General features: G+C 45.2%; 1 protein-coding gene across 1 annotated transcript in view; it reads right to left on the reverse strand.

Moving 5' to 3' along the window:
* LOC138288499 (poly(3-hydroxybutyrate) depolymerase-like) overlaps positions 1-17,197 on the reverse strand; it is a 240,661-nt gene that overhangs the window by 29,123 nt on the left and 194,341 nt on the right. Inside the window, exon 9 of the mRNA XM_069230048.1 lies at positions 11,036-11,161. Within this exon, the coding sequence (XP_069086149.1) occupies positions 11,036-11,161 (126 nt within the window). The remainder of the gene's footprint in view (positions 1-11,035; positions 11,162-17,197) is intronic.

Here is a 17,197-nt window from a genome sequence, read left to right on the forward strand (position 1 = left end):
AGCGTTCAGGGCAAGGTTGGCAGTGGACCTGGACATACAGTGGGGGGAGATAGATGCGGACCTGTGGCAACATACCATGGGACCAGCAAAAATCAGGAAGACCATATTTACGACTAGTGGACTTCCCATTACTTATCAGCCCTTTCGGCCCCAGGGGTGGGGACAGCGGCCGGAAAAGGACAGTCAGTGCAAACCACCAGCACTCGATTTGGAGTGTGTTGGGACTACAATAAAGCAGCTTGCTCTCGGGATTATTGCAAGTTCCGACATTAGTGTTCTAAATGTGCGGGCCGCCATGCCTTGGTGCACTGTTATGGGCAGCTGACTCAGTCGGGGGAGGGAGCACCACAGGGACCTCCACAGGGACAGGGTAACACGGGGGACACCCGAACGGCTCCAGGGGACAACGGTTTAGACAGGGCTTTGCAGGAAAAAGCACGTACTCCGGTTAAGGTTGATCGTTTGAGATATTGGTTGCAAGGATGTGACAGACATCACAATGCTGACATGTTGATTCAAGGTTTCACTCATGGTTTTCGTTTGGGGTTCACAGGACCAAGAGAGTGCAGGTGGGCAGACAACCTTCGCCTGGTACGAGGGAGAGAAACAGTGGTACAAGAGAAACTAGACAAGGAAGTGGCTGGCAGAAGGTCGCATGGCTGGCCCTTTCACAGTTTGGCCGATGCAAAATTTGATTGTCTCGCCCATTGGTGTCGTCTCCAAAAAGGAAGCAGGCCAATTTTGGTTAATTCAACACCTCTCCTGGCCTGAAGGCAGCTCGATTTTATACTGGAAGAATTGATAAGAGTCTCTTACGCGTCTGTAGATGTGGCAGTTGAACTGGTGGAGTCCATGGGGACTGGTGCATTGATGACTAAGACAGACATCAAATCCGCTTTCCGATTGTTGCCGGTTCACCCACTTGATTTTGAGCTGCTGGGAATCCAGTTTCAAGGCAAGTGGTATGTAGACAAAGCGCTCCCTATGGATTTCAGTACTTGCCTGCAGTGGATTTTTATGAGGGTCACGGGGCACAGACACGTGATGCATTATCTTGACGATTTTGTTTTTGTGGCGCCGCGGGGTTCTCCGAGGTTCGCTGAGGTTTTACAGCAATTCCAAGAGGTGATGGGGGACCTAGGTGTGCCCTTGGACCCCAAGAAGACCATGGGGCCCTGTACGGCTTTGTCATTTTTGGGGATTGAGCTAGATACGGTGAGCAGGACGGCCCAACTCCCTGACAACAACAAGGTTCAGATACTGCAGATCATTCATGCTATGTTGGGAAAGAGGAAGGTGACTGTGAGGGAAGTGCAGGTGTTGCTGGGTCATCTCAACTTTGCCTGCAGGGTGGTGAGAGCTGGACAGACTTTTTGCAGAAGGATGGGACTGTCTATGGCGGGGCTTTCCCTTCCTCGTCATCACGTGAAGCTCAAAGCTGGTGTACGGGAGGAATTGCACATGTGGTGTCTGTTTCTGGACTCATTCAATGGTATTCCGTTGCAGGCGTGGTGTGAGTATGAGTGGGATGTGCAAATTGTTTCAGATGCCGCAGGGGCACATGGCTTTGGACTGCATTAGCAAGGACTTTGGTGCACGGAAGATTGGCCAGTTGCCTGGATGAATGGTGGGCGCAGCATTGCGTTTCTAGGGTTGTTTCCACTAGTGGTGGCAGTATGTTTGTGAGGGCATCTGCTACAGCACAAGCAGGTACTGTTTCGAGTGGATAATCTAGCGGTGGTGCAGATGGTTAACAGGCAGTTGGCCAGGGAAGCTCAGGTTTTGCAGCTGCTTCGAGTGTTTGTTTTGCAGTGTTTGCAACAGGATATTCTGTTTAGGGCGCGACATGTACCCGGTGTGGACAATGACATTGCAGACGCTCTGTCTCGTTCACAGTGGGAGAGATTCCATGGGTTAGTATCGGGCATGCCTCTGAATAGAACAAGAATGCCAGACGGGATGTAGAGCATAGGAACGTCAGGATGCTTCGATTGGTGATGAATTCCTTAGCGCCCTCCATGCGACGTACCTACATGGGCGCATGGCAGGAGTTTTTGAGATAGGGAGCTCGGAGGAGAGTGGTGCATGCTGACAGGGTGGAGGATGTGGTTCGGTTCATAATGGGCTCAATTGCTCGGGTACAGTCCAGGGTGACTATAACTGGTAAGCTGGCGGCGCTGGGGTTCATGGGTAAGCTCTTCTGGGGATATCACCCGCCGGCAGAAGAATTGGGGCAGAGAATTCTTGAGGGTTGGGTGACAGCGGGAGGTAAGAGATGGAGAATGAGACAGCCTCTGTCGGTGAGTTTGTTGAAGGGTTTGTTGGAAAGCATGACTGTGGTGTGCGTGAACAAGCGGGAGTCTTTGCTGTTTAAGACCCTCATGTCGTGGATGGCCTTGGGGCCTTTCAGGTTTCTGAATTACTGGGTTTGAGGCACAAAGCTGGCATTGCATGGGAGAATATTTCCTTAGATAGGGCAGGTGTTACGATTAGGTTGCAGTCTTCTAAGACAGATCAGGTTGGGAGAGAGTTGTGTGTCAGATTGCATCGGTACCCGGTGACTGCCATTTGCCCTTTAGCACTGGTTGAGCAGTGGCGGCAGTACACTACGTTCCGGGTAAGAGCGGTCTTTCAGCATGAGGATGGCAAGGTAGTCACTGCCTACCAGCTTTTAGCGGTTATGAGGACGGGTTTAGCTATGTTGGGACAGGACGGGGAACGATTTGGTACTCATTCTTTTAGGACTGGGGTGGCTAAGGAGGCGGGGAGAAGGGGATGGGGTAGGGCAGAGCTCATGGGGTTGGGGAGGTGGAAGTCAGATAGCTTTAAAAGATATGTGCGGTCAGGACACCTTGGTTCTGAAGGATTATAATCTTGTGTTTTTCCCCTTACAGGTGTGGTGCCTGGGCCAGAAGTTGCTTTCCTTTCAATTTGGGTGGTGGGACATTCGTTTATTAGATGGGCGCACAGACAAGCGTGCAGAACTGCCATTGGAAAGAACCTGGGTTTGGACAGTACCCGATACCATGTGCGCTGGGATGCGAGAGGAGGCTTAAGGTGGTGCGAATTACTACCTCGTCTGACTAATTTAGTGGTGCAGGGGTTTTGCCCTGATATTCTGATTGTACATGCCAGGGAGAATGATTTAGTTAAAGTGACGGGACTTGATTTAATGAAAAGCATGAAGAAGGACTTAAGGGAGATTCAGGGGAGGTGGCGAGGTTGCTATGTGGTCCTTACAGGTTTCGTACCGCGTCAAGTTTGGCGGGGGCTAAGAAGCCCTGTGCCATTGAGAGGGCCAGGAGAAAATTAAATAAAGAGATGAGGAGTTTCTGTACGGGCCGGGGCGTCACTTTTATGGAGCACAAAGATTTATGGTTTGAGGACGTAGATTTCTTCAGAGGTGACGGAGTGCATTTGTCTTTTGTGGGGATGGAACTTTATTTACTGCACATAAAGGAGACGTTGAAAACGATGCTTCCAGAAACTTGAGAGGCAGTTGGCTAGCTGGCTTTTCTGGTGGCGACTGTGAGTCTTACATGACAAGAAGAATTACGTACGGATAGTGAATCTGACAGGACCCAAGCAGTTATTGAGTTATTGGAAAGAGTGACAACAGACGGACTAAACGGACAGGAAGGTAGGCTGACATTAACAGTTATGACACAGGGCAGGGACGATTGTCAGGTTGCATTAAAGAATGGATTATGTCAACAAACGAGTTTGACAAAGGAAAACAGGAACAGACATACATCTGGGCAAAGAAAAAGGAAAGGGGAGGGAGGACAGGGTAGGGGAGGGGGGAGGATTTTGGATAGGTGATGTTGATGTTTAGTGAGGTTTTAGTTTTGTAAGGCATAGGCCCAGGCTTGTTATTTGTAAGTGCACCTGTTTCCAATAAAGCGGCCTTTTCCACACTCAGCAACGGTGTCATGTTTCCGTGCCCTCTTCCCCAATGAGGCCCTGGGGGGAACTGTGAGTTGACGAGGTCTCCCCTCTGGGATTATTTGGGGAGGGTGGTATGGTCCAGGGCAGCGTGGGCTACTTTTGGGCTCCTTTTAGGTGGGCGTCGGGAGGGATATACATAAGGGGACATTTTGTACCGGCCACCATTTTGTCAGTAGGTGACACGGTGGCCGGTAGTGAGGTGTAGGGAAAAACATTTCCTCCCCTCCCTCCCTCTTTTCTTCCTTTTTCCCTCTATCTAGGGGCTTTGTTTTCTGTTATTGTTCGAATGAGCTGGTGGGGTTTTGGCCGGGGTCAGAACAGATGCACGGGGTAACGGCTGTATATGTGTCGCTGGAAGCAGGTGCTGGCGCGACTGTGAGTCTTCCATGACAAGAAGAATTACGTACGGATGGTGAATTTGACAGGACCCTAGCAGTTATTGAGTTATTGGAAAGGGGGACAACAGACGGACTAGATGGACAGGAAGGTAGGCTGACATTAATAGTTATGACACAGGGCAGGGACGATTGTCAGGTTGCAGTAAAGAATGGATAAGGTCAACAAATGACTTTGACAAAGGAAAACAGGAACAGACAAATACATCTGGGCAAAGTAAAATGAAAGGGGAGGGAGGGCAGGGTAGGGGGGAGGATTTTGGATAGGTGATGTTGATGTTTAGTGAGGTTTTAGTTTTGTAAGGCGTAGGCCAAGGCTTGTTATTTGTAAATGCACCTGTTTTCAATAAAGCGGCCTTTTCCACACTCAGCAACGGTGTCATGTTTCCATGCCCTCTTCCCCAAAGCAATGTTTAAGTGAATCATTTTGACCAAATACTGTGAATACATGCTTGAGGGCTGCCATTATTTATCTTGCTTGAGAAAACTTTGGTTTCATGAATAAGCTTTTGCATCATTTTATTAAAAACAAAAGCTACCTACTGATTCTCTAACTAAATCAATGAAAGATTAGAAAAATTATGAAAAGTTAAACTAAAACATTTCAATACATTATTGTATTTTAATAAAAAAATATGTCTATGGAAATGTCAAAACAAACTTCTTATACATTAAGTCACAGCTTGTACATCATAAAACTGACTGGAAGACAGGATTATTGCCGCATGAAATATTGATGCATGCCTGCTGTACTTGCGAATGCACTTGTGAACATTACAGATTACATTATACTTGATTGCTGCAAGGGATTGGCTGATGTGGGGCATTGTGTTTCTCAACAGGTTGAAGCTGTCCCAACAAATCCACCTCTAGATCAATGTCACAACATTAGCCCTGTTGACTGGGTGCTAATTAAAGCATGTAAGAAAGTATTGTCCGAAGCTGAGGTCAAAAGGCCCCTATCAGTTCATTTTAATCACAAATACTACTATTAATTGTGCTGGAGTACCAAAGTGGGTGTATGCACCGTACACCCAGATAAAGAGAGATCCGTATGAAGAAATAGTGGTCTTTGAGCCAGAACCAAGAGCACTGGTGAGTATACCATGGCAAGTTGTACAAGAACAAGGAGCAATACCGCAAGAGGCACAACAGTATAGAAGAGGAAGTGGAGAAGAACTGCAGCCAGGTAAATCAATCCAGTTTCCTGAGATCTCACAAAGTGGAGAAAGAGAAGCAAGAGCTCAGCAAGAGGTGACACTTGAATCAATACCAGAATAACTAGAAGATCCAGGGGAAGGGACGAGTACTGGATCAAGAAGAGCTACTTACAGTGCTTAATGGCCAAGAACCGAACGTCGGAAGAAATTGAGACCAAGTGCGTCAATTGAACGCATACCACCAACATTGCTGATGAGACAGCGTTAAGAGGTATAAGTGACACAGAAACAGAATATCAACAGACACCCAGGTGATCAAAAAAGATCAAGAGAACCTTGTTGGAGGTATTCTGCTATTGAATGAACTTACTACATAAACCAAGTGATAAATGTTCCAATATCTGATTCGCTTGATTTGAGTAAAGAGCTGCCTGAAACACCTTGATGCCATATTGAGTCTGAAATTGGTAAAAGCTGCTGAAAAAGATTTCTAAAAGAAACAAATAATTTTATTGAACTGACTGAAATAAAAACTGATAAGTTGCTAAATAAAAATAATTAGGACGTAGAAGAGTAGGAATAGCATTTTAGAAGAAGTGGAATAGGGTTAAGGATGACTATATGAAAAGTACTGTAAACAGAGCTGAAAAGAACTAACTGAACTAGAAAGGGAAAAGAAAAAAAGAAAAAACTGTGTTTGCAATAATTAACTTTGAAAACAAATCATTAACATTTTTGGTGTTGCACTTTCTGTTTGAAAAGATCTGACTTTAGGCAAACATGTCTTTCCTAACCAGAGCTTTATGCAAGATTATTATGGAAGTTACATTTTATTAGTAGTGTTAGTAGGCATAGCATTATTGTTAGTGATACATTTTACACCAGGGAAAGAAAAAACAGTGGCCCTCATTCTGACCCTGGCGGTCGGCGGAGAGACGGCGGTCGGACCGCGAACAGACCGGCGGTATTAAAAATGGCATTCTGACCGCGGCGGTCCCCGCCGCGACCGACCGCTACTTCTCCACTCCGACCGCCACGGCGGTCATGACCGCGGGGCTGGAGTTTGCGCACTCCGGCCCGGCGGTCGTCCCAAGACCGCCAAGGGTATTATGACCCTGCCTACCGCCGCGGTTTCTTGCGGGCGGGAACCGCCGTGCGAACCATGGCGGTAAGCACTATCGGGGCCAGGGAATTCCTTCCCTGGCACTGATAGGGGTCTCCCCCACCCCCCACTACCCACCCGAGTCCTCCCCCCACACCCTCCACCCCCCCTGCCACCCCCCAGAGGTGGTACGAACCCCCTCCCCGACATGCACATACATGTACCCCGACAGGCACACACCCCCAACATGCACATATACACACCCCCTACACACACACATACACAACGGGGACACATACCCGCACACATACATGCCGACATGCGCACCTGCCGAACAGCACACATTACCCATAGACACAGCAGCACCCCCCGCCCGCATGCACGCACTCACACACCCCCTCTACACACTCACACGCACACCCCCATGCACGCACACATCACACAACACCCCCCCACCCCCTCCCCTCACGGACGATCAACTTACCTTGTGCGTTGGTCCTCCGGGAGGTGACGGGAGCCATGGGGAGGTGACCGCCAACAGAAGACCGCCAACAGAAGACCGCCACACAGAAATGTGGGTCGTAATTCTGTGGGCGGTGTTCTGCTGGCGTGGCGGTGGAGGTTGACCAGTCTCCACTTTCCCGCCGACCGCCAGTGTGGCTGCTGGCGGTTTTCCGGCGGAACGCTCCCAGCGGTCAGAATGCGCACAGCGGCACACCGCCGCGGTCGGCGGTCTTCACCGCGGCGGTAACTCGGCGGTCTTGCGAAAAGACCGCCAAGGTCAGAATGAGGGCCAGTATTTTCATTTACTAACATGACACCTGCATAGGGCATAGATAATGTTAAATTGAAAGGCTCATTTGTAGATTACATAAAAGAAGATTATACAACAAATGTTTTTCTAGACTACTTCAAGAATAAATGCAAGTTATCAAAGCAAAGGATTGTTATGGGTGTGCACACCTACCTTTATCAGCTATGGAGGAAGTGACATACCATTACATACCTTTGCCATATACTATCACATGTAGTATTTTGCTTAGCTTAGTTTAGAGGCAACAACACTTTGAATATTATTATTGTAACTTTGACATGATTCTTTCAAAAGAACCTTTGCAGAAGAGCATGAATTTACATCTGCAAGCAATAGTTTGGCATTACTTAGGACTTTTTCTTCCTATAGACACTTTTAAGGCATACAAAAACATCTGCCATGTCTAATGAGACCATTAGAAGAGACATTTATTATGATATTCGAAGAAAGGAAATCATACATTGCACACAGTAAAAATAGAGAAGATGTTTAAAAAAAAGGTTTAGAACAAGGATGAAGACGAATATAGAAGAAAAATGATTTATCCAAAACTGAAATAAAAAAAAAGGGAAAATATGTTTTTTCAGAAGAAGAAACCAGCTTATAAAAAGACCTGTTTTATCTGAATTATCAGGAGGCACATAGCAGATTTTACAAGGTGACAAGCCAGTTATTCCACAAAGGTATTTCATAGGTGGACAAGACACTTATTTCAAGCTACCTGCTCATTGAGAGTGTATTTGCTATTTAACTTTGCTTTTTCCAAAGATGTATCATGTATATAGCACAGATACTTTAACAATGACACCAGCATATAGACACACATGCAGTATTAGTAATGGACACAATTAGAGGGAAATATTTTCAGTGCAATTATCCCTCATGTAGGAGTGATACTAAATGCCGAAAAGTTTGGAAAGTTTTTAACAGTAGTAGACAAATTAGCAACTACTACTTATTAGTGGTTAACATAATCAGTGATAATTCGATCAATGGTTGGCAAAATCGATTAGTATTAGACATTTTACTTGCAGAAAAAGGTGGAGTCTGCAAGATGCTGAAAGCTCAGCATTGCTGCACTTATATTCAAGACGAGAGTAAGAAATTTTTAGAGTACACTAAAAACATTTCTGACCTGAAACCTGAATTAGAATCATTAGAAAGTAGGAACGTTAGAGTTTTTTAGAACGTTTTGGCAAAGGAGTTTCTGCCATTGACAATTGGTGTGAAACAGTGAGAGGAGGAAGTCTCAAAGCAATACTAGTACCCATATTGATATTAGTTAATATTGGCCAAATACATATTGCCTTATGTAAATAATAATGGGTTACATGTGAAGAAGATGGGTATGGATGTTTTTTTAGGAGATTAAATTTGTTAGGTATGTGTAACTTTATGGTGTACTATGTTGTTGCTTTTTTCTGTTGTTTATGTTAAATGTAAGGTATCCTAATATGTTTTATTGTATCTTAAGGTAGGTGGATTTGGTGAATTGTGTGCTGTTTTATAATTTTTTGTTTTTGCTTATTTTCTGTAATTTATACATATATGTATGTTTGATTTTTTGTTTTCAGCCCTGATGAAGTCCCATCTAGGGGACAGAACATGTTGGCTGGTCTGATGCTGAATGGTCATTAAAGGAATAAAGAAACAATTTTGGATTGAAATACAATATCATGGCTCCCGCATAATTGGATTTTTAAGAAAGACTGTATTTTTATGCAATAAGACTTATAAGAAATGTTCCAGTATTATTGTATTTTAACACTCAAGTAAATTTCTTTGGACTACCTTAACGCTCCTTTTGTACGGATTTTGATAAATAAAGCTTCTGAACTCACACAACTCTCATCATTGAGTGAAAATAATTGAAATTGTGATTAGTGTTTAACTGATGTGCAGCTCCTGGTTAACATCTACATCCAAGGACTGTTGGCTTGTGACGAAGTGGGGATTTGTAAACTGAAGAGTTGATAAGCCAAAATCCGTAAACCAATATTTAAACAAGATCTTCACTCATGCGGTATCATCATTTGTGTGTATAACTGTGAAGACTTGATTGCAAAAATATTTGTGTCTTTCTTTTATGTGCTAAGGTTCAGACCTGTGAAGCTCAGACCATCCTTGATAGGTTCTAAAGGTCAGCAACATCTGGACATTACTGAGTAATTTTCAACTAACCTGTTCAATCCCTTTATGTAAAACAATGACTGTTTATTGTTCGGAGACTGTGCATATTAATGATATCTCTGCTTTGTCGCCTCCCACTCAGTGAATCAATCGACAGGGTTTACAAGTTAGAGTGAGGAGGGCACCCTTCACATTTCTGATACCCTCATTTTAAAGAAAAGACACCTACAATGAAACAGGAGGCTTCCAGCCAGGATTATACACCTCAGAGTCTGGCAAGGTATGTGGAAAAGATAGTTAGATGCTAGACGTTGCATTTGGCTGATGTATACACAACTGTGCCACATGCCTGGTGATAGAGTCTGTTTTAGCCAAATATCTCCCTGGATGACATTTACTCAGGATTTAATACTTAATAGCCATTCAGCAACACTGCATGTGGCACAAGCATGCAGTAACAATGTATTTCTACATTGGACATAGCTGACCAACTTTTAGAAGCACTGTATCAGCCTAATCAGAGAAACATCAGACTTTCCTATAGACTATACCATCTCTTCCAGGCTAGGGGTGGGCAGGGTGAGAGCAGGGTGGGCTGCCAAGACTCATCCATGTCCTCATGGGCCCTTTCTACTGTGCCTTCCTGCATCTTGGGGCTAGCTTGAACATTTTTGCTAAATCTGGTTTTGATTTGCAGGCCTTCCCTGCCTCTATTTGAGAATGTGAGCAGTGGTTGCTGGTTCATTTATCTGTTACCCTTAAAATTGCACCTGGTTGCATTTCTTTTAGAAGCACTGCATCAGTCCGCCTAAGAATCAACACGTTTTGCTGCAAATTGATACTTGCTCATCAATTTATCTATGCGAACTTTAAAAATCCCGACTCTTTCAAAAGTCTCTGAAGCAAATGAATAACCCCTCTTCAAACTAAACTTCACTGAGATTCCTTTTCTAATACCTTTCAGTGTTTTGACTGCCTGATGTTTACTCGTGTAGGTCAAAGGAAACCAAAGCTTCCCCAATCCCTTCTCTTTAAGTCTCAGGGTGAATGGCAGTCAGTTTCATTAAAGAGAGGCTTCAGTCTAATTCCTTCTAGTGAGAGCATATTTGTCTTGGCTATTTTATGTGAAAACACATTCAGAATGCTTTAAGGTCCTGAGTTATACAGAGTCCGAACACCCCCTGTAATTACGGGAAGACGATTTCATGTGAAAATAAGAGCTATTTGAACCACAAAATGGCTCCAGAAAATGAGACACAAGCAATCTAAAAGTTGCAAAAAAAATCACAGGCTTTAGAAAAGGCTGGATCTGAAAGGCTCAATGCTAGTTTGTGCAAATCAGGATCTCTTTGACCGTGTACTCTGTAATATGATCACATTTCTTGGGTTAGAGGAAGCGTTTTGCGAGGGGCCACCGAGCCTGCAAGCAATAGGAGTATAATTGTAAACATAGCCCTCATCTGAAAGCAATAACAAGTTTCATTACCAGTCCCAGCATCCGTTGGGATTTGTCAATGTTGCTCTGGCTTGAGGATAAAGGATGACGAGGTTGTTCAAATCAGCAACCTCATTATAGCCAGTGGTTCTGGCATATTTGTCGCCCAGTTTCCCTCTGGAAAGGAAGCAGAAAAACAATATAAACACACTTGAGGCGTCACAGTGCACGTGAATCTCATTTCATAGTTAAACCACGAAATCTTATAACACAACTTGTCAACAATTCACTTATTTTCCTTTCAGGAACAGGAGCTGAAGTCGGCAGCGAGTTCCTGCTTGGGTTCATTTATTCTCTTGCATGCTCTGGTCATTCACTGGTGAACTTGTTCATTTGTATGGCACTGCAAAAGTGAGATTGTTTTGTTATTGGTGATTGTTTAGCGCACAGATTGCTTCTAACGCCGCCACTAGCAGCTGCTGGATTTCTAAGTTGCCGTCCTTGCCATTCCAGCGTCTCTATTGCTGAATGGACTTTGAAACTTCATAGGATAATATGATTAATATGATCAGATGATTCATAAGTGTGACTGTCTGTGGTGGCGATTAGTATGTGGTTGATGTACTGAAATGGATCATCCGTGCTCCTGATGGATATTTTAGAGGTCATTTCAATTCAGAGAGCTGTGGGTAAATGTTATGTTCGTCAGCAAAGAGGCTGGAGGGATTTATCAGCAGTTTGTATGGCTTTCAAATTAGTAATATGTCCCCTGACCTTCTTTTTAAATGGTCTGGGGTTTGCTGTTGCTTTCTATGTGATGTGACTCCGTTGTTTTTTAAGAGCCAAGTATATGGTTGTGTTGGATATATGCAAGTTGTTCTACCCAATGTGTTCTGTTGGGGGTTTTGCGTGACCTGTCTTAATGTTTAGTGAAGATGGGAGCCTCTTGATAGTCAATCACATTGAAAATCTGAGGTCTCTTTTATGTATACTGCGTTTTCTGATTGGTGTTTCTTGCTGGGTGTTTTATGTGGTGTGGCAAGCACTTCTAGGAGCGACATGATTGCCTAGTGTGTCTTGTGCACAAGTACTGTTGAGTGCAGCATGGTGGCCAGCTAGAAGATGTATGTGTATGGTGCTGGTATTATGTGGAATGGTCTCATGTATTATGTAGTGTGTTTATGTGATGTGTGCCTTGTTCCTAAGGATGATTGGAAGTGGCATCAGAGCAGGTATATAGTATATATATGCTATGTCTGGTCTGTGTGGAATGACTATTTTAAGTGTAGGGACATCTTCACTATGGGATCAGAGAGTAAGCGTTGAGTGAGCATGGAGGTCAGGCATCATACTTCGTCTGTTTTCAGGGGAGTACAGAGCTCGTGCAGGCCCTTTCAGCTACCCATGTAACACAGCTGTCACTCCTACATGTTTCATAGACAGACTCGTTTAAAAGTCTCCTGCGATATTCCTAGTATGTTGCCAACATAGGTTTCAACGGAGTTGGTGTTTAAGAAAGAGACTGGAGAGACTGAGGGTGCAGCAAAGCAGCCACTTAAGCAGGAGCCGGGTATTGCTTGTCATAAGGGGCTCTGTCTTGCTGATTTGTCACTGTGGATCCTTTGGCGTCAGCAACAGTTGTGATGTCAAGAACTAGAGGAAGCATCACATAGCAACAGAAAGATGTTGCTGCTACTTGGTAACAACCTATCTTGTATGCAGCATCGTAGACCTTCTACCACCTACTGAGTGCTACACAAGGAGTTGATACATGAACCTTGGGCCTAGATTCGCATCTTTGAATAATGCAGCACAGTACAAACAAGAGCTTGTCTCATCACTGCTTAATGTGATATTGGAGTACCTCAAATTACCTGGCTCTGATACACCAAATTCAAACCTCAGCTGCTATTGCGGATAGAAGGAAACTCTAGTCATTCTTACAAGATTAACACATGTTTGTAACAGCAATGAAAGAGATCTGTTAGAAATGGGGTCTTTGGTTGGCAGTCAGGTTACCCCCTGTCTAAGCAAGGACCCTCACTCTAGTAAGGGTGAAAGAGAATCACCCTCAGCTAACCCCTGCTCACCCCCTTGGTAGCTTAGCACGAGCAGTAGGCTTAACTTCAGAGTGCTAGGTGTAAAGTATTTGTACCAACACACACAGTAACTTAATGAAAGCACTTCAGACAAGTCAAGTTATCACTAAAAATTAAAAAAGAGTCTTCATGTAATTTTCAATACAACGCTAGCGCTGTTATCGTGAAAATGTACCTCGGGTGCGCCAAAAATAACCCTGCAAGGGCGAGTGTACGTCAGAAAGGGCTTGCGTCGTTTCTCCTTTAGTCAGGTCGGCGTGCGTCGTTTTTACACGCCCAGCAGTGTTTGCGTCAGAAATTCAGCTGCACGATGGTCCGAAACCCACGCAGCGCGGGTTGCGATCCCACCTGCCTCTGTCAGCGATGCTGCGCGTCATTTCTCCAGCCACGGGCATCGATCTTCAAGTCGCGTTGCAGGTGACAGTAGATTTTCAGCTGCGAAGCCAGCGGCGCATCGATTTTTCAGCTGCAGATCGGAGTCGCGTCGATCTTCTTCCGCACAGCGGTCTGTGCGTGGATTTCTCACTTCTGGGCTGGCAGCTTCTCTTCTCAGGGCCCCAGGAACTGGATGGGCACTACTTGGCAGAGTAGACGTCTCTCCAGAGGCTCCAGGTGCTGGCAGAGAGAAGTATTTGCTGTGCCTGAGACTTCAAACAACAGGAGGCAAGTTCTAAATCAAGCCCTTGGAGATCTTCACAAGAAGGAAGGCAACACAAAGTCCTGTCTTTGTCCTCTAGCACAGGCAGAAGCAGCAACTGCATGATAGCTCCACAAAGCACAGTCACAGGCAGGGAAGCTCTTCTTCCTCAGCTCTTCAGCTCTTCTCCAGGCAGAGGTTACTCTTGGTTTCCAGAAGTGTTCTAAAGTCTGTGGTTTTGGGTGCCCTCCTTATATCCATTTTGCCCTTTGAAGTAGGCTTACTCCAAAGGAAAGTCTCTCTTGATTGTGAAATCCTGCTTTGCCCAGACACTCACCAGGGGGTTGGAGACTGCATTGTTTGAGGGTAGGCACGGCCCTTTCAGGTATGAGTGACCACTCCCTCCCTCCTAGCACAGATGGCTCATCAGGAAATGCAGACTACACCCCAGTTCCCTTTCTGTCACTGTCTAGTGAGAGGTGCAACCAGACCAACTGTCAAACTGACCCAGACAGGGAATCCACTTACAGGCAGAGTCACAGAAATGGTTTAAGCAAGAAAATGCTCACTTTCTAAAAGTGGCTTTTTCAAACACACAATCTTAAAATCAACTTTGCTAAAAGATGTATTTTTAAATTGTGAGCTCAGAGACCCCAAACTCCATGTCAATCCACTCCCAAAGGGAATCTACTCTTTAATCATATTTAAAGGTAACCCCCCATGTTAACCTATGAGAGGGACAGGACTTGCAACAGTGAAAAACAAATTTATCAGTATTTCACTGTCAGGACATATAAAACACATTACTATATGTCCTGCCTTAACCATACACTGCACCCTGCCCTTGGGGCTACCTAGGGACTGCCTTATATGTAAGAAAAGGGAAGGTTTAGGCCGGGCAAGTGGGTACACTTGCCAAGTCGAATTTGCAGTTTAAAGCTGCACACACAGACACTGCAGTGGCAGGTCTGAGACATGATTACAGAGCTACTTAGGTGGGTGGCACAACCAGTGCTGCAGGCCCACTAGTAGCATTTGGTTTACAGGCCCTGGACCCCTCTGGTGCACTTTACAAGGGATTTACTAGTAAATCAAATATGTCAATCATCGATCAACCAATTACATACACATTTTGTATAGGAGCACTTGCACTTTAGCACTGGTTAGCAATAGTAAAGTGCCCAGAGTAACAAAAACAGCAAAAACAGAGTCCAGCACACATCAACAACCTGAAAAACAGAGGCAAAAAGATGTGTTAGCATCTGACTCAAGCAACAGAGGGTATCAATCACAATCAATATAAGGGCCACAATAGGCACAACATTAGAGTTGATTTGTCACTCCTCTCCTACGTTAGTTCTGGAGTATGGCGATGTCTTATAACGCTTCAAAGCTTTCATCAATGCAAAACGTTTTGACAGGATACAATTTCAACCATTGGTGCTCCATGCCACAGAGGAAGATTTAAATTTAGTGAGGAGCATCAACTATTTTAGGCACTTTCACATCACTCTGAGGCCATCGGTTATCCAGAAAGTGTATAATTGTTCTGTCTAACAATGACTAAACAGGAATACCGCAAATCAAACTTGGATTGTTAATATGTTGTACAGGCTATTCTTGACACGTTAGGGGTGAGCAATTTCTTTCCACTAAACGTTGTGGACATGAAAATCAATATGGATGACATGCTTCTTCACTTTCAGAGGCAGCTGTCAGCAAGAAGGAATACAAATGTGTTGCCATTCCTCAGACTCTGGAGACCTATTACATGAAGTGCCATAGAGGATGCAATGGGCATTTGCACCCACTTTTTGAGACCTCAGGCACTTTGATATTACAAAAGGTACCGCAGATGCTTGTGGAGGCCTTGATTATCAAGGCTCATGCTGGCATAAAATGAGTGACGGCATAGTCCTAAAGGGGTTTTCCCTCAGTAAATGGGGACGTAGCCCAATTTAAAAGAGGAAATGCATTGTGCATGAACTGAATTAAAGACATGGTGCAAGAACAAAATAGTTATTGAGAGGTGGCCTGATTGTGTGCCATATGTGAGATGATATGCTACAATGGCAGTGGGCTGTAGCCGTATCACATTCATTGAGTTTTCCATCTTCTTACCTGTTAGAAATGGGGTCTCTAGTTGGTAGAGGTATACACCCTTCTCCAAGTAGGGACCACAATCCAAGTTAGGGTAAGTCACACACAATCCAAATCATCCTGTGCCCACCCTCTGGTAGCTTGGCTCTGAGCAGTCAGGCTTAACTTAGAAGGCACTGTGTAAAGTAATTGTGCAATAAATCATGCAATAACTCAGTGAAAACACCACAAAAAAGACGATGCATCATTTACTTTTCACGAGGCAAGGACTTTGCGTTGATTTCTGGTGCGCAGGCTTGAACCCTCTTTGCGATGTGAGGTCTTTTGACGCCCAAGGACGATGCGTGGAAATCCTGGGCGTGCAGGACAAAGTCACAGGTGCTGCGTCGATCCGGTGGGCAATGCGGCAGAGTTTCTGTCGCATGGCAGGCGCTGCGTTGATTCCTCCCTCAGGAAGTCTGGCTGCGTCGTTCTGGCTCAGCGATGCATTGATCCAGTGGGCTGTGCGTCGAAGTTCCGGTCGCAACGCTGGTGGTGCGTCAACCTCCACTCAGGGAAACGGGGTGTGTCCCTCCGGTTTGACAATGCAGTGATTCTTTCAGCACTAGGCAGGCTGTGTGTCAATTCCTGCAGGCTGTGAGTTGATTTTCGCCGCACAAGGAGTGCCTTTGCAAAGGTGAAGTCTTTTTGGCCCTCAGACTTCAGGAAACAGGAGGCAAGCTCATTCCAAGCCCTTGGAGAGCACTTCTCAGCAGAGCCAGAGGCCAGCAAGGCAGCAGGGCAACAGCAAGGCAGCAGTCCTTCACAGCAAGGTAGTCCAGGTGAGTCCTTTGGGCAGCCAGGCACCTCTTCTTGGCAGGTCGTAGGATCTGGTTCAGAGTATCTGTCCCAGGAAGTGCCCAAATTGGTATGGTCAGGGACCCACTTTATATACCCAAAAGTGATTTTGAAGTAGGGGAGACTTCAAAGAGTGGTTCTGAAGTGCACTAGGTGCCCTTTCAGTACAACCCTGTCTGCCTGGGTCCCAGTAGGGGGCTTGGCAGTCCATTGTGGGAGGGCAGGCCACTGTCCTTTGAAATGTAAGAGTCAGGCCTTCCACCCTTCCAGCCCAGGAAGACCCATTCAGTATGCAGATGTGTGCAGGTGTGACTGAGCATCTTGTGTCTGTGGTTGTCTGGGTGAAATGCACAAGGGAGCCGTCAACCAGCCCAGCCCAGATGTGGATTGGAGACAGGCTGTAAGGCACAGAAGGATTTAGGTGCAGGGAAATGCTCACTTTCTAAAAGAGGCATTTCTAAAATAGTAATATAACATCCAACCTCATCAGTCAGCAGGATTTTGTATTACCACTCTGGCCATACTTAATATGACCTGTCT

The sequence above is a fragment of the Pleurodeles waltl genome, chromosome 4_1, assembly GCF_031143425.1.
Source record: "Pleurodeles waltl isolate 20211129_DDA chromosome 4_1, aPleWal1.hap1.20221129, whole genome shotgun sequence".
In the NCBI taxonomy this organism is placed as follows: domain Eukaryota; kingdom Metazoa; phylum Chordata; class Amphibia; order Caudata; family Salamandridae; genus Pleurodeles; species Pleurodeles waltl.